General features: G+C 33.9%; 1 protein-coding gene across 11 annotated transcripts in view; it reads right to left on the bottom strand.

Annotated features, from left to right (window-relative positions):
• FAM135A (family with sequence similarity 135 member A) overlaps positions 1-22081 on the bottom strand; it is a 131031-nt gene that overhangs the window by 97593 nt on the left and 11357 nt on the right. For all 11 annotated transcript variants that reach the window (XM_059178380.1, XM_059178376.1, XM_059178383.1 and 8 more), the window contains exons 2-4: positions 17656-17745; positions 15873-15975; positions 9478-9557 (exon numbers count right to left, since the gene is read on the bottom strand). In XM_059178380.1, the coding sequence (XP_059034363.1) occupies positions 9478-9557; positions 15873-15949 (157 nt within the window). In that variant the 5' untranslated portion in view covers positions 15950-15975; positions 17656-17745. The remainder of the gene's footprint in view (positions 1-9477; positions 9558-15872; positions 15976-17655; positions 17746-22081) is intronic.

Here is a 22081-nt window from a genome sequence, read left to right as displayed (position 1 = left end):
AAATATCATCAGTAGATGCAAGAGTAAAGAAAATCAGTTATATAATAGAATATTTTCAACCTTAAAGAAAAAAATTCTATACTACAACATATGGATGAACTGTGAGGACTTCTGCTAAGTGAAATAGGCCAAACACTACATGATTCTACTGATATGAATGATCTAATATAGTTACACTTATCTAAGAAAGTGGAATGGTGGTTACTAGGGGTTGGGAGGAGGGAGAAATGAGGAACTGCTATCCAATGGTACAGAGTTTCAGTCATGCAAGGTTAAAAAGTTCTAGAGATCTGCTGACAACAATATGCATACAGTTAGCAACGCTCTGCCAAACACTTAAAAATTTGATGAGGGTAGATTTCACGTTACTTGCTTTTTACCAAACACACATACAAAAGAATAAGTGCCTTCCTCTGAAGTGTTAATATGTTATGATCTCATGCTAATTTATTTAGAGAAAGTCCTGGGGTTTTTGTCCTAAGGTAAATTTTAATCTTCCTAACATTCTGCAGTTAAATCGGGGATGCCCAACTATCACAGCGATTTGATTACAAACCTTTAATTAATCCCTATTTTCAGGCCCACTCTTACTTCCCTTCATCTGCTGTACCTCCCTCAAATCCCTGAGGGAAGGTGTCCCAAAAGGCAGTTCAGCTCTCACTTCTGTTTTCTGTCCTGCAAAAACATCCTGAACTATTTCGTTACTCCTTCTTGTGTTTTATATTGCTATTACCAAAGAGTCAGAAACAAAAAGATCCAAACATATGTGTATAGTCTGTTTATTGTCTTGAATCTGAAACCTTCTCTGTTTTTTAGTATTCCCTAGATGATAACCTCCATCCATGTGGTTGGGAACCACATGTATCTTTTTCATTGCTTTAATTTAGGAGTCAGTACTACATCTTACACATAATAGGCCCTCAGCAAGTACTTATCAGATACTTGAACTTTCACTTAACTTCTTAATTTAGTGCCCTAACTCCTTGTTGAAAAGAACTCTATTTTCACTTTGCCTATCAGTTATCTGCTAAACCAAACATCAGATCTACAGTTTTAGAGACCAGTGATAGAGGCTTACAAACACTTTATATTAAGTCATGATTATTTATATTTTATATTTTATTCCTATCACTATCTTTCATATTTCCATTTCCTTTGGTTTGAACAGCTGGCATTGATATCTGTTATTTATTTTGTGAACAAGTGAGCATTCATTCAACTGTAACTTAATTAAGCTTCTAAAATAATGGGAACTAAGAGATAGGAACATAAATAAGAACCCTGCCCTTGTTCAGAGTTCCCCATCTAGTTTGAATAGAAACATTCAAGCAAATAATTGTACTACAGTGTGATAATCTCTTAACTCCCTATTTTGGAGGCTAAAGCAAATGCCAATGTAATTATCGCTATTTGTTATGCCAGGTAAAAAGACAAATAATGGAAGTGACAGAAAGAAACTAGTGAATCTAGCTAAAGCAAAATGGAGGCTTCTAATGCAAAATGGACTTAAGTTTCACAAGTTATACAAAATTTACTGAACGCTCTAACTCTGATTTCCCTTCATGATTACTGAAATTATTCAGTTACTGTTAAGAGTAGTAGATTCCCGACATGAAATGAATTGTCTCTAGCTCTAACTTTTCATTTTTTCTTAAAAAACATTTTATTTATTTATTTGACAGAGATCACAAGTAGGCAGAGAAGCAGGACCCTGGGATCATGACCCAAGCCGAAGGCAGAGGCTTTAGCCCACTGAGCCACCCAGGTGCCCCAATTTTCTTCATTTTTAAAAAGCATTCTTCTTTAATGATACTTGATGTCTGATTGTATTATAATAAATAAATAATAATAAATTATAACATGCTAAGATGTAAAAGATGTTTTAGAAAATGCTATGAAACATAGCAGAGAAAACTTCTAACTGGGAGTTATCTACAGCTTAAAAAAGGAAATAATGAGGTAGGGAAAACATGCACAAAATATGAGGTAAGTTAGAACACATCAAATTTGAGAAAACAGAAGTGGTTCCACAGGGAGAATCCACAAGAAGATGGTGGGAAATAAAGTTAGACATGTAGGTTAGGGTCAAATCATGAAAAATCTTAACAATTCAGCAAAACTGTGAAAATATTTCAGTGGGTTTCAAAGGCCCCTGAAACAATGGTGGCTGAGAAAGGCTTAAGGAAACAACTAATAGGGGAGAAACAGATGATTGATTCTTCCATGTCAAAATATCTGAAGCTTTATTTCAAGTGGTCAATTAACTACTCCCAAGGCAAAGTAACTGGGATAACCCCTCCTTACTTTGAAGCTAACCTTTATTTACAGACTTCCTTTTTTCTTGATATTAATTTGTTCTTGACTGCTATCACCTTTATAAAAGCACTGCATGGTGGTATGTAGGAATGCATGTACACACAAAGAATTTTATCCAGAATAGATGGCCTTAGAAAATCTCTGGCCAAACACAAATAACTGGAAAGTAAGGAAGATTAGTCTTGTCTTGCCAGAAACTTAAGATCTTCTTTCTATATGCTGGATAGTCATTTCAATTTTATAAACACTTCCCCTCTCATGTTATCATAAAAATGAAAATGCTATTTACTTGTTTTGAGCATTTGGAATCAACCCAGAGACAGAGCACATTAGGATTTAACTATAGTTACAAAACAGAATTTGAATGTTAGCAACATTGGTATTATAAACAAAGGATATACTTAACAAGTTAAAAGGGGGAGGAAAAGAGAAAATTTGAAAAAAGAGGTAAGATTGCTTATATCCTTATATTACAAAATAGGGTTTGTCATATTGGCTAAAATAGGGAATGGAGGTTTAAAGAATATATTATTTAACAGTAACTTCAAAGTCAAAAAAAGATATGGAAATAATGGTATCTCTTCAAAAGTAGGGGGAAGGGAGGAGGAAATAGTTTACTATTCATTTGCATTCATCATACCAGGAAGTGAAAACATCTACATAGGAAACTATTAGAACTAGAGAAAAAGAACTAGAATAGTTAAAAGTGGATGCATCTAAAAAAGTAACTATGTTTTCACTACAAATCTTTCTGGACTAGTAAGTTTTTTAACTACTTGTATTATTTTCATAAAATTATTTTTTTAGAAAGAGGGATGGGTAGATATTAAAAAGCAAATGAAACAATGTATGCTTCCTTAAAAATATGTATCATTATTATGAATGGTGAGCTGTTATTTGAACTTTTATCAAAATTGTACATAGTGCTCTAACATTTCAAACTGGGGCCAGTTTCTTAGAAGAGCAATGACTTCTTTGTTGTAGAAGTCTGAATATTTTCTTATTAATCAATTTTCAACAGCCCTATAAATACTGTTTTTTATGACTGATGCTATTAGAGATGACAGCTATTTCCTGACTCAAACCCCTCATTGTCAGCACAATTTTGTACTGGAAATAATTTAATTGTGTTGCAATAAGCTGTATAATACCATCTAATTCCTACCACATCTACCCTTCCTTTCTGCAACTCACAGAATCGTAACTTCTTTTCTTCTTCTAAAAGTTTTTCAGAAATATACATAAAGGGACGCCTGGGTGGTTTATTTATTTATTTATTTGACAGAGATCACAAGTAGGCAGAGATGCAGGCAGGGTTGGGGGAAGCAGGCCCCCCGCTGAGCAGAGAGCCCGATGTGGGGCTCGATCCCAGGACCCCGAAATCATGACCAAAAGGCAGAAGCTGAAGGCAGAGGCTTATTAACCCACTGAGCCATCTTCCACACACTCATAAATTATCAGACAATGGACATTTCACAGTCAGTAACACAAAGTTAATAGTATTAGAAGCTGAGATAACAATAATGACTGAATCTGGATTTACAACTAATTAAAAACTGACCAAAATTACAGTGTCAAGGGAAAAACCACTTAAAAAGAAAGTACTCTAATTGGGTATTTCTGAAATACTATTTGTCATAATTTAAAAAAAAAAAGGTACTCTGTAAATGACATTAATTACATGTAATATTTCTGTCATACAGATAACCTAGAAAGATCTCAAACAACTTAACCTTAAACCTCAAGATACTAGAAGAATAAATTAAGTCCAAAGTTTAGCAGAAGAAAGGGAATAAGAAAGATCAGAGTGGAAATAAATCAAATAGAGACTAGAAAGACAATAAAAATGATCAACAAAACCAAGTGTTGGTTTTTGAAAAGATAAAATCAACAAACCTTTAGCTAGAATGTGAAAAAAATGATTTAAATAAATATAATTATAAATGAAAGACACTACAACTAATACCACAAAAATACAAAGGATAAGATCAATCAATAAATTGCACTAGAATGGATAATTTTCTTTCTTTCTTCTTCTTTTTATTTTTTTTACCAAGACTGAATCATAAAGAAACAAAGTCTGAACAGACCAGTAAGTAAGAGATTGAATCAGTAATCAAAAATCTTCCAACAAATAAAAGTCCAAGACCAGATGAGTTCACTGGCGATTTCTACCACAGTGAGAGATGAATGAATACAAATCCTTCTCAAAATTTTCCAAACAACTGATCAGGAAGAAACACTTTCAAGTTCAATTTAAAAGGCCAGCACTGGGGCGCCTGGGTGGCTCAGTGGTTTAAGCCTCTGCCTTCGGCTCAGGTCATGATCTCAGGGTCCTGGGATTGAGCCCCGCATCGGGCTCTCTGCTCAGTGGGGAGACTGCTTCTCTTCTTCTCTCCCTGCCCGACTCTCTGCCTACTGTCTGTCAAATAAAAAAATAAAAGCCAGCACTAAACAGACACATGAAAAAATGTTCATCATCACTAGCCATTAGGGAGATTAAAATCAAAACCACTTTGAGATACCACCTTATATCGGTTAGAATGGCCAAAATCAACAAGACAGTAAACAGCAAGTGTTGGAGAGGATGTGGTGAAAGGGGAACCCTCTTACAGTGTTGATGGGAATGCAAGTTCGTGCAGCCACTTTGGAAAACAATGTGGAGATTCCTTAAGAAATTAAAAATAGAGCTACCCTATGACCCTGCAACTGCATTACTGGGTATTTACCGCGAAGACACAGATGTGGTGAAAAGAAGGGCCATATGTACCCCAATGTTCATAGAAGCAATGTCCACAATACCCAAACTATGGAAAGAGCCAAGATGACCTTCAATGGATGAGTGGATAAAGAAGATGTGGTCCATAGATACAATGGAGTATTATGCCTCCATCAGGAAAGATGAATACCCAACTTTCATATCCACATGGACGGGACTGGAGGAGATTATGCTGAGTGAAATGAGTCAAGCAGAGAGAGTCAATTATCATACGGTTTCACTTACTTGTGGAACATAAGGAATAATGTGGAGAACATTAGAAGGAAAAGAAAAGAAAAGGCAGGGGAATCGGAAGGGGAGACAAACCACGACAGACTGCGGACTGAGGGTTTTGTGGAGTGGGGTGCGGGGGGTAAGCCTGGTTGTGGGTATTATGGAGGGTACATATTGCATGGAGTATTGGGTGTGGTGCATAAACAATGAATTTTGGACCACTGAAAAAAAATTGAAAAAATAATTTTAAAAAAAGGCCAGCACTACCCTCATACGTAAGCCAAATACACTACAAGAAAAGATTACTGGTCAATATCCTGATGAACACTGATGTAAAAACCTCTACAAAATACTAACCAAATTCAAGAGTACTTTTGAAGGGATCATTTAGTACGGTCAAGAAATTTATCCCTGGGCTGGAAGGATGATTTGATATATTCAAATAAACATGATATACCATATTAACAGAATGAAGGATAAAAGTCATATGATCATTTCAGTAGATGCAGAAAAAGCATTTGGCCAAATTCAACATACTTCCATGATAAAAATTTCAATAAAGTAGGTATAGAAGAAATGTACCTCAGCATAATAAAGGCTATACAGGATAAGCCCATAGCTAACGTAATAGCCAGTGGTGAAAAGGTAAAATCTTTCCTCTGAAGTTAGAAACGGTGCCCACTCTCACCACTTCTATTCAACATAGTACTGGAAGTCCTAGCAATAGCAATTTGACAATCAAATTATAGGCATCCAAATAGGAAAAAAAGAAGTAAAATTATCTGTGTGCAGATGACGTGATCTAAAGACTCCACCAAAAAGTTGTGGAACTAATCAACAAATTTGGTAAAGTTGCAGGATACAAAATCAACATATAAAAATCAGTTGCTTGGGCACCTTTGTGGCTCAGTGGGTGAAGCATCCACCTTCAGCTCAGGTCATGATCTCAGGGTCCTGGGATCAAGCCCTGCATCGGGCTCTCTGCTCAGCAGGGAGCCTGCTTCCCCCTCTCTCTCTGCCTACCTCTCTGCCTACTTGTGATCTCTGTCAAATACATAAATAAAATCTTCAAAATAAAAAATCAGTTACTTGTCTATATACTAATAATGAACTATTCAAAAGAGAAACCAAGAAAGCAATCTCATCACTGTGTTATTTACCTGAAAGTAATATAACATTATATGTCAACTATACTTCAATAAAAAAATAAATAAAAGGTAGCTGTTCTGTGCATGCTTATTTCATAAATGCAAAATCACTCAATTATTTAAATTTAAATAAATAAATAAATAATTGAGTAAAATTGCTCAATTATTTAAAACTGGGAGAAATTCCATTTTCAATAGAATCAAAAATAATAAAATACTTAGGAGCAAATTAAATCAAGGAGATAAAAATGTGTACATTAAAAACAATGACACTGATGAAAAATTAAAGGAGACACAAATAAAAGGAGAGATATCCTATGTTCTTAGATTGGAAGAATTAATATTGTTAAAATGTCCATACTACCCCACGTGATCTATGGATTCAATACACTCTGTAACAAAATTTCAATGGCATTTTTCAAAGAAACAGAAGAAACTATCCTAAATTCATATGAAACCACAAAAGACTCTGAATAGCCAAGTAACCTTAAGAAAAATAAAAGAAGTTAGAGACATCACACTTCCTGATTTCAAGGCTATAATATTACTAATAAAAAGCTACAGTAATCAAAACAGTATGATAATGACATAAAAACAGGTATACACAGACCAATGGAAGAGAATAGAGTCTAGAAATAAACCTATACACACATGATCAACTAATCTTTAACAATGTACCAAGAACATATAATGGGGAAAGGATAGCCTTTTAATGGTGCTGAGAAAATTAGATATCCACATGCAAAAGAATGAAACTACACCCCTATCTTATATCACTCACAGAAATTAACTCAAATTGGATTAAGACTTAAATTTAAGACCTGAAACCATAAAACTTCTAGAAAAGGTCCTTGACACTAGTCTTGGAAAGGATTCTTTGGATTTGACCCCAAAAGCAAAGGCAAAAATAAACAATTAGGATATGTCAAACTACAAAGCTACTGCAGAGCAAAGGAAATCATCAACAAAATTAAAAGACAACCTATCAAACATGGAAAAATATTTGAAAATCACATATATCTAAGGAGATTAATACCTGAAAAAGAACTCATTTAGCTTAATAGCAAAAAAACAATCCGATCAAACAACTGGCAGAAGACCTGAATAGACATTTTTCTAAAGAAGATATACGGATGACTGAGAGGTCCATACAAAAAGGTGCTCAATATCACTAATCACCAGGGAAAATGTAAATCAAAACCACAAAGATGGAGTGCCTCAGTGGCATGGTCAGTTAAGAATCTAGCTCTTGATCTGGGCTCAGATCATGATCTCAGGGTTGTGGAGACTGAGCCCTGATGCATGCTCCAAGCTCAGCAGGGAGTCTGCTTGGGATTCTCTCTCTCCTTCTTCCTCTATTCCTCCCCTGGCTTGCTCATGCATGTGCACTTTCTCTCAAATAAATAAATAAATAAATAAATCTTAAACACACATATACCCACAAAGGATATTAGCTCATACCTTTTGGAACTGTTACTTTCAAAATGTCAAAATATAACAAGTACTCGTGAAGGCATGGAGGAAAGAGAACCCTTGTGCACTTTTGTTGGGAGTGAAAACTGGTTCAGCCACTACGGAAAACTGTATGGAAATTCCTCAAGAAATTACAATTACAACTACCATAATGATCCAGCCCATGGGTATATATTTGAAAGAAAGGAGTGAGTATCTTGAAAAGAAATCTACTCTACCACGATCACTGCAGCATTATTCACAATATCCAAGATAATGGAAATAACCGAAGTATCTGTCAGCAGATGAGTAGATTAAGAAAATGTGGTATCTCTCTCTCTCTCTCACATACACACACATACACACACATACATACACATAGAGGTAGGCAGAGAAAGGGATATCTTATTCATCCATAAAGATGGAAATCTTGCCATCCGCAACGATATGGATGAAACTGGAAGGCATTACACTAAGTGAGATAAGTCAGACAGACAAAGACAAATACTGCATGGAATCACTTACATGTGGAAATGAAATGAAACAAAACAAAACAAAAAATTTGATTTCATAGAAACAGCAAAACTGTGCTTGCCAGGGGCTGGGGGGGCGGTGAGATAAATGGGTAGATATAGGTCAAATGGTGTAAACTTTCAGTTATGAATAAGCTCTAATGCACAGCATGGTGACTACATAAATAATAAAGTCTTGTATACTTAAATTTTCAAAGAGTAGATCTCAAGGGTTTTCATGACATACACACAAAAGAGTAAACTATGTATGGTGATGGATATGCTAATTATCTTGATTGTGGTAATTATTTCATAATGTATATACAACAGATCATATTGTATACTTTAAATACATAAAATCCTATTTGTTAATTATTTCTCAATAAAGCTGAAAAAATAAAAAGGGAGTCCAGAAAAAAAAGTCTTTCTATTTTTTTCAACTGGCAGCTTTATAAGATAAAATAGACAAGGGATTTAGTTTACTAGATTAAGGAAGTTCATAAAGGGAGGACCAAATCTATCTTGTAATATTAATTATTTTAATCTCTGCTTCATGGAAAGTAGACTTACAAAAGTCCAACTGACAATAAATTACACCTCAATATGTATGCCAAGCCAAGAAAAAAGTACTTTCTGCATTTCGTTTTTTAATTAGTTAACCCAGACCAAAAATATGGCTAAAAAAATATTCTCAAAGGCATACTATAAAACTATAGTAAAACACCTTTGTAATCATATATCAAATTATATGTCCACATTCGCTGTGTATTTTTAAAAATTACATCTTACATGATGTAACTGACACGACCTCTACTTATGTTTGTTTTTGTGGAAATTTCACATACATTCTTTCAAATGCTCATCATAAGAAATCTGAGAGAAAGACAAGGAACCTATAATCAAGCCTGTTTTACTGCGGCCTCAAATATATTTCTTATTATAATGATACTTGACAGTGTATTTGTAATTAAAAAAATAAAAACAATTAAAAGTTATTATTACCATTATAATGTTGCTTCAGACTTCTCTTAAAAGTTAAAAATATTCCTTGGCTTACCTGCTGCATGTAACAAACTGGCTTCTACTCTGTGGGGAACTCTTGGTGGAATTTTCATAGAAGCACGTATCTGGTAAAAACTAAAGGAAAATAGACCAAAAAAATCATTTCAATATATATTTTAAAATATGCAAGCCCTAATTTCTATATATCTGTACATATTAAGTAACAAATTTGGTCTGCTTATATCAGTGTCCTATATATTTTTAAAGATTTATTTTTTTATTTTAAAGATTTTATGTATTTATTTGAAAAAGATTGAGAGAGCATGAGTGGGGGGAGGAGTAGAGGGAGAGGGACAAGCAGACTCTGTGATAAGCATGGAGCCAAGGCCAGACTCAATCCCAAGACTCTGCGATCACAACATGAACTGAAATCCAGAATCAGCTGCTTAACAACTGAGCCACCCAGACACCCCTCCCATAATATCTATTACTGGTGAAAAACAATACATCATATCCACGTCAAATATTAGCAGAACTCAATAAGACCCAAAGGGAAACCAGCAAGTAAAAAGGTGAATGAGAAAAACAAAAGAACTGTATTCATATTTCTTACTTTAAATGAGAGAATGTCATAGCAACCAGAGGGATAATAAGACTTCTAAGATTTTCACGGCCTAATTTGGTTATTTATTTTTTTCTTTTAAAACATAATAAACATAAATTATTCTTAACCATAATTTTGAGAAAATACAGATTTAAATTTTTTTGAAAACTGGCTTAATACTATAAATTACAAAACAAAGACATGTATTTGGTTTAAAGAATTTGGCATTTTTTCAAGGTCAGAGCTATTTGTTTATATACTTTATTTATTCTACAGGCTTTTATAATACTTATATCTATATATAGAACTCAACCAATCATTAGTAATAACACCTTATATAGAATAAATAATTTGAGGTAAGCATTAGGTTTGTGTTTTAACATTATACTCAAGTATGTTTATATAATAGAGGATACACACATCTATACACACACACACACAAAAGACACAAAGGATTACTAAAAGCAAAATCAAGATAACAAATCGGGATTAGTTTAGATGTACACAAGGAATTAAATGTTTTGTTTATTTTTATTTAATAATTTCCCAGGTAGTAATTTAAATTATCAAATTTATAAATAATATAAAGATTAAAATACATAATTATATTACTACTATTTACTTATAACAAAGTAGAGCATTGAAGAGAACATATGGTCAAGTCACAAAGCCAGAATTAAAGAGGAGTGAATGAAAGGCTAGCCGATTAAATCTATAACCTTGAAAGTGACAATTTGGCCTTAAAGAAACAAGGCAAAACTCCACAAACAGAGAGAAATAATTAGTTGAGATTAAGATAAAGTCAGATTGAAAATATGAGATGACTAAAACCAAAAATCAAAGCGGAATCACAGGAGCCTTGGAACCAGAGGAGAACAAAGCTTTCTAGGAGCTATTCAACTTCCCATGCTGAGAATTCCAACTAAAGATTAAGTAAAATAGAAGAAAACATGTGCAATAAGCTCCTAGACATAGGTCTTGGTAATGATTTTTTTGACTATGACACCAAAAGGAAAGGCAACTACATAAAACTAAAAACTACATAAAACTAAAAACTTTCTGCAAGGCAAAGGAAACTCAACAAAATGAAAAGGTAACCCACTAAGTGAGAGAAAATATTTAAAAATCATATATCTGATAGGGGATTAATATCCAAAATTATTATAAAGAACTCTTACAACTCAATAGCAAAAATAAAACAAAACAAAAAACCAAAAAAAAAAAAAAAAAAAAAACACCCCACAAAAATAAAACAAAACAAAGCCCAAACAAACAATCTGATTAAAAAATGGGCAAAAGAAGGGTTCCTGGATGGCTCAGTTGCTTAAGACTCTGCCTTTAGCTCAGGTCATGATTCTGGGTCCCGGGATTGAGCCCTGCATGGGGCTCCCTGCTCAGTGGGGAGTCTGTTTCTCCCCCTCCTTCTGACTCTGCCTCCCACTTGTATGCTCTTTCTCTCAAATAAATAAATAAAATCTTTAAGAAAAAATGGGCAAAAGATCTAAATAGACATTTTTCCGAAGAAGCTATATAGGTACATGAAAAGATGCTCAACATTTCTAATCATCAGGGAAATGCAAATTAAAATCACAACGAAAGGTCACCTCACACCTGTTAAAATGACCATCACCAAAATATCAAAAGATAAGTGCTGAAGATGTGGAGAAAAGTAAACCCTTGTTCACTGTTAGTGGGAGTAAAAACTGGTGCAGCCACTATGGAAAATTATATGGAGATTTCTGGAAAAATTAAAAATAGAACTACTATATGATCCAGCAATTCCACTACAGGGTATCTGCCTGAAGAATATGAAAAAAAAATTTTTTTTAAAGGTATATGCGCCTCTATGTTCATTTTAGAAATATCTACAATAGCTGAGATATGGAAACCATCTAAGTGTCCACTGATCGATGAATAAATAAAGAAGATATATATACGATGGAATACTATTCAGCCATAAAAAAGTGATTATCTCGTCATTTGTGATAACATGGATGGACCTGGAGGATACTATGCTAATTGAATTAAGTGAGAGAAAGACAAATACTGCATGATTTCACTTACATATGGAATTTAAAAAACAAAACAAAGAAAACAAAACTTAAGCTCACAGATATATAGAACAGACATGGTTGCCAGAGGGGAGGAACGCTGTGGTGGAACAAAATGGGTGAAGGGTATTAAGAAGTACAAACGCCCAGTTAAAAGGTAAATAAATAAGGCGCCTGGGTGGCTTAGTGGTTAAGCATCTGCCTTTCATTCAGGTCATGATCCCAGGGTCCTGGGATCGAGCCATACACTGGGCTCCCTGCTCAGCGGAGAGCCCATTTCTCCCTCTTTTCCTGCCTGCTGCTCCCCCTGCTTGTCATGGGGATGTAAATACAAGATGGGGAATAAAGTCAATAATATGGTATTAACTTTGTATGGTGATACATCATAAATAGACTTATTGTAGTGATCATTTTGCAATGTAAATGAATGTCAAATCACTATGTTGTACACCTGAAACTAACATAATATCGTATGTCAATTATACCTCAGAAAGCAAAAATATTCTTAAAAAAAAAAAAAGTCAAGCAATGTATCTAAAAACAATGATCCTCTAACCATTAGACTTGAAAGATCAGAAACACAATTATGTTCTTCAAAAGTCCTCAATGGATGGGGAAACCAAATTGTAGATTAAGAGAAAACTAATGAAAGCAGCAATTACACATACTATGTTTATGATGATTGGAAATAAAATGGAATAATAGTTCACTTAATCTTTATCTCTAGTTCCAAACCTCCAATTAATTATGAATTATCTCCACTTGGATATCTCACATCAAACTCAGTATATCAAAATGAACTAATCTTCAATTTCCTTATTTATTCCAAAATTACTAATATTGTGTAAGTCAGTAAGATTTAAAACTTCAATATTATCTTTTACTTTTTATTAAAAATACCCAATTTGCAAAAAGTAGAGCAATGAACCCATATGCCCACTACCCATTTTTAACAAAAAGATTTTTGTCATATGTGATTCATCTATACCTTTTCTTTACTGAGCCATTTCAAAGTAATTTTAGATATCACATATATTCATACTTCAACATATATATTTTAATGCTTTTTCAGTCTCATCCTCCGTATGAAATTAGTCATTAAATCCTACTATTTTTCCCCAAAATGCCTCACAGAAATTAATAACACAAAAATAAAAAATGTTAAAGTGAGTAGTAGAATGATTTTTTAAATGTCTGATCTTTTTACCCATCCTGGTGTCCACACATCTTGTAATGTGACTTCCAATAAAAAGTGGAATTTAGTTCCCTATCCTTAAATCTGAGCTGGCCTTAAATGTTGTTTTGGGCAATATAATGTGGCAGAGATGACAATATGCTAGTTCCAAGCCTAGGCTGTAAAAGGTCTTGTAGTTTGTTTCTCTTTGGACCTTGGCTCCTCTGCAAGAATAAGCTGGAGGATGAGAGATCATAAAACAGAGCTGAGTCCACCGAGGTAAGGCCATTCTGGAATAGATAGCACCCAGCCAACTTGCCAGTTGAGTGACAGACTTGTGAGCAAAAAATAAATGTTTATTGTTGTGATGCCACTGAAGCTTTGTGTTTGTTATTAGCTGCATTACTGCGACAATACATAAATAACACAGAAAAAGCAGTAACCAAGAAACAGTGTGCACCATAACAAAAATTTAAAATATATGGCACTGAATTTGGGACCAAAGTAACAGTTACAGTTATGCAAGAAAAATGAGTAAACTGAGACTTAAAAAATGGTAACCCATTTTATACAGTGATGAAACTTTTGGTAAATACACTGTCAGCAATAACTTAGAAGAAGTTAGACAATGTATCTAAGAAACTTTGGGACTTAAGCAAGCTAATTTCCAGGGAGAATGCTGAACATGTCAATTGGTTACTCCTTGTTAAGTATAATCAAGTGCTGCCAGAATGGGATGAGCTAAAGAAAGAACTGGTTATTTTGCAAACAGAATCTGGAGGGAATATAGATGGACCAGGACTTGTTACATTGGAAAACAAAACTGGTTTTCATTTTCAGTCTCCCTAAAGATTTTTTTTTTTTGCAATTTTTTTTTTATTGTTCTCAAGAAATAATTGCATTTGTGCCTAATTTGGGGTTCCATAATCTTGTCCTGGTTCCCTTCAAGAAGTCCCACCAAGTGGTCTAAGCTTCGGGTGATTTTCAAAATAAAACGCTGCCACAGACAAACATAATTTCAAAGGAGTGGCTATAAATCCCTTTCTTCAAATCTCTAGAGAAATTAGAGCAGTGTCTAAGTAGACATTCTCAGTTTGACAAAAGGGCTTTTAGGAAGTTGAGGGGTATGATCCCACAGAATTCAGATCCCTAAATAGCAGTGATTATATCTAGAGAATAGTCATGTCTCAAAAGACAATTGTGGGTGTCGTTTTCAGAGCTTGGAATGAACTGTATCAGACATACAGAAACCTCATATAATTTTTAAGTAAGTTTTACTGGCCTAAGAACTACCAGCCTAGACTGGAAGTAATAGTGCCAATTCAAGAAGTCGGGCATCTTCTGCTCTTTCTTTGACTTCTGAAAGCAAGCCCAGCCTGTCCTGCTGAGGAGTGAAAGACCATGAGGAGTAAAACAGAGCACAGTCACTTTTATTTTTTATCAAGATGGCAAAGCCAAGACAAGCTAGAAATAAAACAAAACAACTACAAAAACCAAACAGAAAATCTATCTCACTGTACTAGTGATAGTCACAGCTTCATTACTATGACTCATAGTGCAGACCTTCAAGCACCTGTGTTACTGCAAACTCCTCCGAACTGTCCCCTATGCTTCTATTTCTTCTACACAACCATCAGTCTCCTATAACAAAATCTTCATCATGTTAGTAAAGGCTTCTTGTAGTAATAGTGATAATTTCTTTCTTACTTGGAAACCGCTGATGACTGCCCAAATCCCTACTGTCAACACTTCTCCAGGCATTAGGAGCCCTTCACAAATACCTCTCCTTTCTTTACTATCTTTTCTTCTGCAATTCTCCTGAAGAATATTCAATCTCCTAAATATTCTTTAAAAAACATGTTAATTCCTATTTCCAAGACTTGATTCATACCACTCTCTACTACCAAGAGGGTTTTTCACTTTATCCTTTGCCTATACAAGTCTTTTTTTTTTTTTTTTAAGATTTTATTTATTTATTTGACAGAGAGAGAGACCACAAGAGAGGGAACACAAGTAAGAGGAGTGGGATAGGGAGAAGCAGGCTTCCTGCTGAGCAGGGAGCCTGAAGTGGGGCTCTATCCCAGAGCCTGGGATCATGACCTGAGCCGGAGGCAGACATTTAACAACTAAGCCACCCAGGTGCCCCTTTTGCCTATACAAGTCTTAAGCATACTTTGATCCTATTTCTCCATAATGCGTTTCCTAACATTACTAACCCAGAAAGATATCTCTCTGTTCTGATTCCTAGAGCACTTTCTATATACACTTCTTGAAGACTTATCATTTTGCGTTTCTACTTAGCTGTTTTGTGCATATATTTTATTTTCCCTATATACTATAAGCTTTTACAAGCAAAAATGAGATCTTACACAGAAGTCCCCTCAATGCCCAGTACAAATTCATAAACATACATTACATATATCTAGCATCATCACTAAATCCACTTGAATAATTCTCAAACATCTATTTAAAACTAAAATTTCTCTAATAAAATAATTATTTGAATACACCTCACTGTTTCCCTTACATATGCTGGAATGTAAGTATGTAATTAAATTTAAATGAAAACCTGTACCTCATTTCTTATGCAAAATATGTAATTTTCACATTAAAATACATACCCTCTCTGAAATAAATCCACATTGTAGAACTTGTTTAGCTCTACAGAGAATTCTACCATTGCTTGAACTTCAGTCATTTTCAATTTATACTCAGAAGACAAATCTGGTAAAAGTCGGGGAAAAAAAATCATGAGAAGCAGAATGACAAAAATGCCAACTTACAAAAACACTAATATTCAAACATATTTCAAACTATGATAAGTAGGTAGAAAATAAAAATGAAGCAAATTAATTCAGTGTACCTAACTTAGCCTGTCCCAACTAAACAGCACCAGAATCAACTACATTTACTTACCAATTATATATTTACTAAATAGCAATAATCTATAATTTAAGATTTGTTCTAATAGAACGCATTTTCTAAACATTTGTTTTCCTTTGTGACATCTATGTGATAATAAATAATACAGCAAATTGCTAAAAGAAATGCTTGACTTTATCACAGATAAAATAGTAAAGAAAAAAATTAAGTGACCTAATTATTCTCTTTTGGTTCTACACTGCACATCCAGGCAACTCCAAAGTCATGAAGAGAATTAGTACTCTTTAATCCCCATTAAATTCATAAAGGTTTTTTCTGCTAGGTGAACTTCTTAAATTACTATTTGTTTTTAAATTTCAAAAGAAATTCCCCTTATTACAAAAGCCCAAAATATTCATTTAAGGAATTAAAAAAAAAATACACACAAGCAAAAATAAAAACATTCATGATTCTGTCCCTTGACAGAATATATACCAACAATGCTTTGGTATAATATTCTTCACCTGTGTATGCTTTTGTAAAATTTCTATAAAAACGGGATCAAGCTACATGTACATTTTATAATGTTTATTTCATCTAATTTTTTGATGAGTCAATAAATGTACTTTTACAACATTCTTTTCTTTTCTTTTTTTAAAGATTTTATTTATTTATTTGACAGAGAGAAATCACAAGTAGATGGAGAGGCAGGCAGAGAGAGAGAGAGAGAAGGAAGCAGGCTCCCTGCCGAGCAGAAAGCCCGATGCGGGACTCGATCCCAGGACCCTGAGATCATGACCTGAGCCAAAGGCAGCAGCTTAACCCACTGAGCCACCCAGGCACCCCTACAACATTATTTTCAATTGTTTACTATCATACTGTGAATATTATAATTTAAACCATCTTCTATTGTTGGGTATTTCAGTAGTTTCCATCTTTTCACTATTTCAAAAAAGTACTCTAACAATCACCTTTATCAATAATAATGTGCTTTAAAACACAATTCAGAGTAAGAAAGTGTTGAAAGACAATTCTCTAGAGTCTTGTGTTTCCACATATTTTGCAAGCAGACCCTGACTACCTCTGTTTCAGACTATTTTTCAAGGATGCATGATCAGCAAACTGCCTTAGAAGTCAGAGATAGTGTCTCATACTGGAACAAAGGGCAAATTTGTTTATTGTCCCTTTAATAGATAGAGTCTCCTCCTGAGGCTTAAGTCAGGCAAACTTTTTATCCATTTTAAAGATCCAGGTCCCATTAGCTTAAGGTTCCTCTCCTGTAATACAACCTACTGATATGCAGGTGTTGCCTGGTCCTGTAGCTACTGCTACTACTACTCAGTATATTATAAATCAGCCTTTTCTTATATCTAAGAGTCTCATGTCTTCTGCCCACATCCATGGCACTGTAGCAGGCTAACATTGTTAGCTTGCAAGAAGATAAAATCTCAGACCTTTCATAGTTTTTGAAATAGTTCTACACAGAAATTCAACAAATATTCTGACCCACTGACAAATACAAAAGAAATCACAGATTCTTACCTCTGCTGGTTAAAGCTTCATTTTAACATTGTGAAATAACCAAACTTGTACTTCCAGTTACTGTTCCTAATTGAAAATATATTGTTCCCCCTATAAAAAAGAAAAAAATAACATTTCAAACAAAATAGACATAAAGAAGTCCATTTTAAGGAAACTTGCGCTTCATTAACAATCTCAATTTATCTAAAAGATCTATATTTTGCATAAAGCTTATTCAAAATAAGTTTTAGAGATTTTTCATTCAGTTTCACTGATATCAACATTAAGATTCACTGATGTATATTTCGAAGGACAAAAATCAGAGTATTTTCTTATTTCAGTGGTTCAGAAACAATTTTCATGAATACTCAAAATATTCTAAGTTAATTAATTTTTAAGATGTAAAACCTACTATTTTAAAATAACTTCTTAGGTAGAGGTAAGTGATTTCTGGAGCTATATATATATACATATATAATGTATATATATGTATTATATATATGTATATATATGTATATATGTATATATATGTATTATATATATATAATATATAGCTCCAGAAATCATTTACCTCTACCTAAGAAGTTATTTTAAAATAGTATTATATAAGTATTTTAAAATGTATTTTAAAATACATATATAATATATATGTATATATATATATGAAATGTGCATGTGTGCATCTGTACACACACAGGCGCACGCGCACACACACACACTTGAACTATTTAAATTATATTGGCAAAAAAGAATGTTTGGATATGCTATGGATAGTTTTGTTTGTACTCCAAATTTATTGCATAAAGAAAAAAATCTCTTCCCCTTGGTAAAATTACCTTAGATACTAAAAATGTTAGAATAAATCATATTCACTCTTCTTCATAGATTCTTTTTCTTCTCTCCATCATAAACACATAGACTTTACCAGCTTAAATAACTGCTATTTCATTTTTTACTGATCTATAACTGACATACATTAATATATTAGTTTTGGGTATACAACATAGTGATGTGCTATTTTTAAACATTACAAAATGATCACTTCAGTAGTTTTGATTACCATCTGTCACTATATAAACTTACAACGTTATTGACTATATTCCCTATGCTGAACATTACATCCCTGCGACTTATTTATTTCATCACTGGGAGTTTATACCTCTCAATTCTCTTCTTCTATTTTGCCCATTTCCCCACCCCCAACCCCTCTGACAACCAACAGTTTTTTTCTCTGTATTTATGAGTCTGTTTCTGTTTTGCTCATTTGTTTTGTTTTGTAGATACCATATATAAGTGAAATAATGTGGTATTTATGTTTCTCTGACTTATTTCACTTAGTAAAATACCCTCTAGGTCCACTCAAGTTGCTGTAAATGGCAAGATTTCATTCTTCTTTATGGTTGAGTAATATTCCATTGTACTTACACAGCACATCTTATCTATTCATTCACCAACTGATACATAGAATTGTTTCCATGCCTTGGCTATTGTAAATAATGCTACAATGAACACAGGGATGCATTTATCTTTTGGAATTAGTGTCTTCATTTTCTTTGGATAAATATCCAGAGGTGGAATAACTGGATCATACAGTATTTCCATTTTTAATGCTTTGATGGACATCCATACTGTTCTCCAAAGCACCAATTTACATTCCAACCAACAGTGCCCAAGGGATTCCTTTTCTCCACTTCCTCTTCAATACCTGTTATCTCTGGTCTTTTTGATACTAGTCATTCTGAATGTTGTGAGGTGGCAGCTCATTACGGTTTTGATTTGTGCTTCCCTGATGACAACTAATGTTGAGCATATGTTTATGTGTCTGTTGGACCTCCATATGTCTTCTCTGGAAAAATGTCTATTAAGCTTTTCTGTCCATTTTTTAAATAGGGTTGTTTTATTTATTTATTTATTTTCCTGTTTTGTTTTGCTATCCAGTTGTATGACTTTATCTACATCTTGGATATCAACCCCTTATCAAATACATCATTTTTAAGTATCTTCTCCCATTCAGTAGGCTGTCTTTTTTAGTTGATGGTTTCCTTCATTGTGCAAAAGCTTTTTAGTTTGATGTAGCCACTTGTTTATTTTTGCTACTGTTGCCACTGAGAAGACATATCCAAAAAATATTAAGCCCAACGTCAAAAAACTTACTGCCTATTTTTTTTCTAGAAGTGTTTTGGAAGTCTTCAGTACATCTGGGATCATTTTTGAATGTGGTATAATAAAATGTTTCATTATTCTGCATGTATCTGTCCAGTTTCCTCACCACCATTTACTGAATAGTCTGTCTTTTCCCCACTGTATATTTCTTTCTCCTTTGCCACAGATTATCTGACCTTATAAAATGGGTTTATTTCTGGGCTCTCTATCCCATTACATTGATCTGTATGTCTGTTTTGTGCTAGGACTATACTGATATGATTACTATCACTTTGTAGTATAGTTTGAAATCGGGACACATGATACCTCTAGCTTTCTTATGATTGCTTTGATGTGTGAGGTCTTTTGTTGTTCCATACAAGTTTTAGGATTATTTGTTCTAGTTATGTGTAAAATATCAATGGTATTTTGACAGGGATTGCAGTGAATCTGTAGGTTGCTTTGGGTACTACAGACATTTTAACAATAATAATTCTTCTAATCATGAGCATGATATAGCTTTCCATTTGTTTGTGTCATCTTCAATTTCTTTCTACAATGTCTTGTAATTTTCAGAGTACAGATCTTTCACCTCCTTGGTTAAATTTATTCCTCAGTATTTTATTCTTTTTAAACATTTATTTATTTATTTTTAAGATTTTGTTTATTTGAGAGAGAGAGAGAAAGCACGCACGCATATGAGTGGGAGGAAGGGCAGTGGGAGAGGAAGAAGCAGGTTCCCTGCTGTGTAGGGAGCCTGACATGGGGCTTGATTCCAGGACCTCAGGATCATGACTTGAGCCAAACACAGACACTTAACCTACTGAGCCTCCCAGGTGCACCTTTTTTTTTTTTTTTTTAAAGATTTATTTATTGAGAGAGAGAGCGCCATGATTGCTCACACACGTAGGAGGAGCAAAAGGAAGAGAAAAGATAATCTCAAGCACTCTCTGTGCTGAGCGCAGAGCCCAACTCAGGGCTCATTCCCATAACCCTGAGATCATGACATGAGCCAAAACCAAGAGTTGGACACTTAACCAGCTGCACCACCTGGTATTTTATTCTTTTTTGATGCAACTGTAAATGGGATCGTTTTCTTGATAGTGTATAGAAACACAACAGATTTCTATGTATTAATTTTGTATCTTCTAACTTTACAGAATTCATTTATTAGCTATAATAGTTTTTTACTGGAGTCTTAAGAGTTTTATACATGTAGTATCATGTCATCTGCTAATAGTGACATTTTTAAGTCTTCTTTCCAATTGGGATACCTTTCACTTCTTTTTCTTGCCTAATTGCTATGGCTAATACTTCCAGCACTATGTTGAATGAAAGTAGTGATCTTTTTAAAGGAAAAGCTTTAAACTTCTCACCACTGAGTAAGATGTTAGCTGTGGGTCTGTCATATATGGCCTTTATTATGTGTAGGTACCTTTCCTCCATAAATAATTTATTGAAGTTTTTATCATGAAAGTATGTTGAGAGAGCGCTCCATATTTTGGGCATCCCTCCCAATTGTGGAGTTCTTGCATCTGGGTACGATCCAGGGTGCACACCTTCTTTCCTCTCTTATATTTTCCCTCAGCACTTATCTCCATCTAACAAACTAAAGATTTTTTTTTTTTAGTTTTTATTATGTTTCCCCTCTCACATGTAAGCTTTATAAAGGTAAGAATCCTGAGTACTCTCTTCATAGCTATATCCTCACTGCCTGACACACAATATATACTAAATTTAACATTTAACAAAGATTTAATAAATTAACATTGAATCTTCCATAAGCATTAACTGTTATTATTTTTCTACTTAAATACAACCAACCTGAAAAAAGGAATTACACTGATATATGAAAAACAGAGACATACATGAATAAACTTTTATAATAAAATAAACTTTTATTTATAGTAATATCCCTTTACCAGCATTATCTTCTAGGTCTGTTAGCAGCTTCTCTTGCTCTTCTTGTACCCTGCTGTCTTTTTTGTTCTATTGTTACTGTCTAATTTTCTTCAAGTCCATCTCTTTTTATTGATTATTCCCTAAGTAGAAATATATAATACATATACAGATATATACAGTGTGATGCTGATAAATCTGATTTTCATTCCCCCTCAAAAAACAGAAAACAATTATTTTTATGTTTATGTATTGGTAGAAAAATTCCAAAGAAGAACTAAAGGAAAAGGAGAGCAGGCAAAAAGAGAAAGGCAAGAAAAACCAGAGGACTCTCGGGGTCAAAGTGGATCTGTCTGATTCTTTTTTTCATAAACTTCTCTTTTGGGGTGCCTCCTGGTTCAGTCAT

Source organism: Mustela lutreola, chromosome 6 (genome assembly GCF_030435805.1).
Source record: "Mustela lutreola isolate mMusLut2 chromosome 6, mMusLut2.pri, whole genome shotgun sequence".
In the NCBI taxonomy this organism is placed as follows: domain Eukaryota; kingdom Metazoa; phylum Chordata; class Mammalia; order Carnivora; family Mustelidae; genus Mustela; species Mustela lutreola.
The sequence above is the reverse complement of the archived record's forward strand: the minus strand, read 5'-3'. Positions and strand labels throughout refer to the sequence as shown.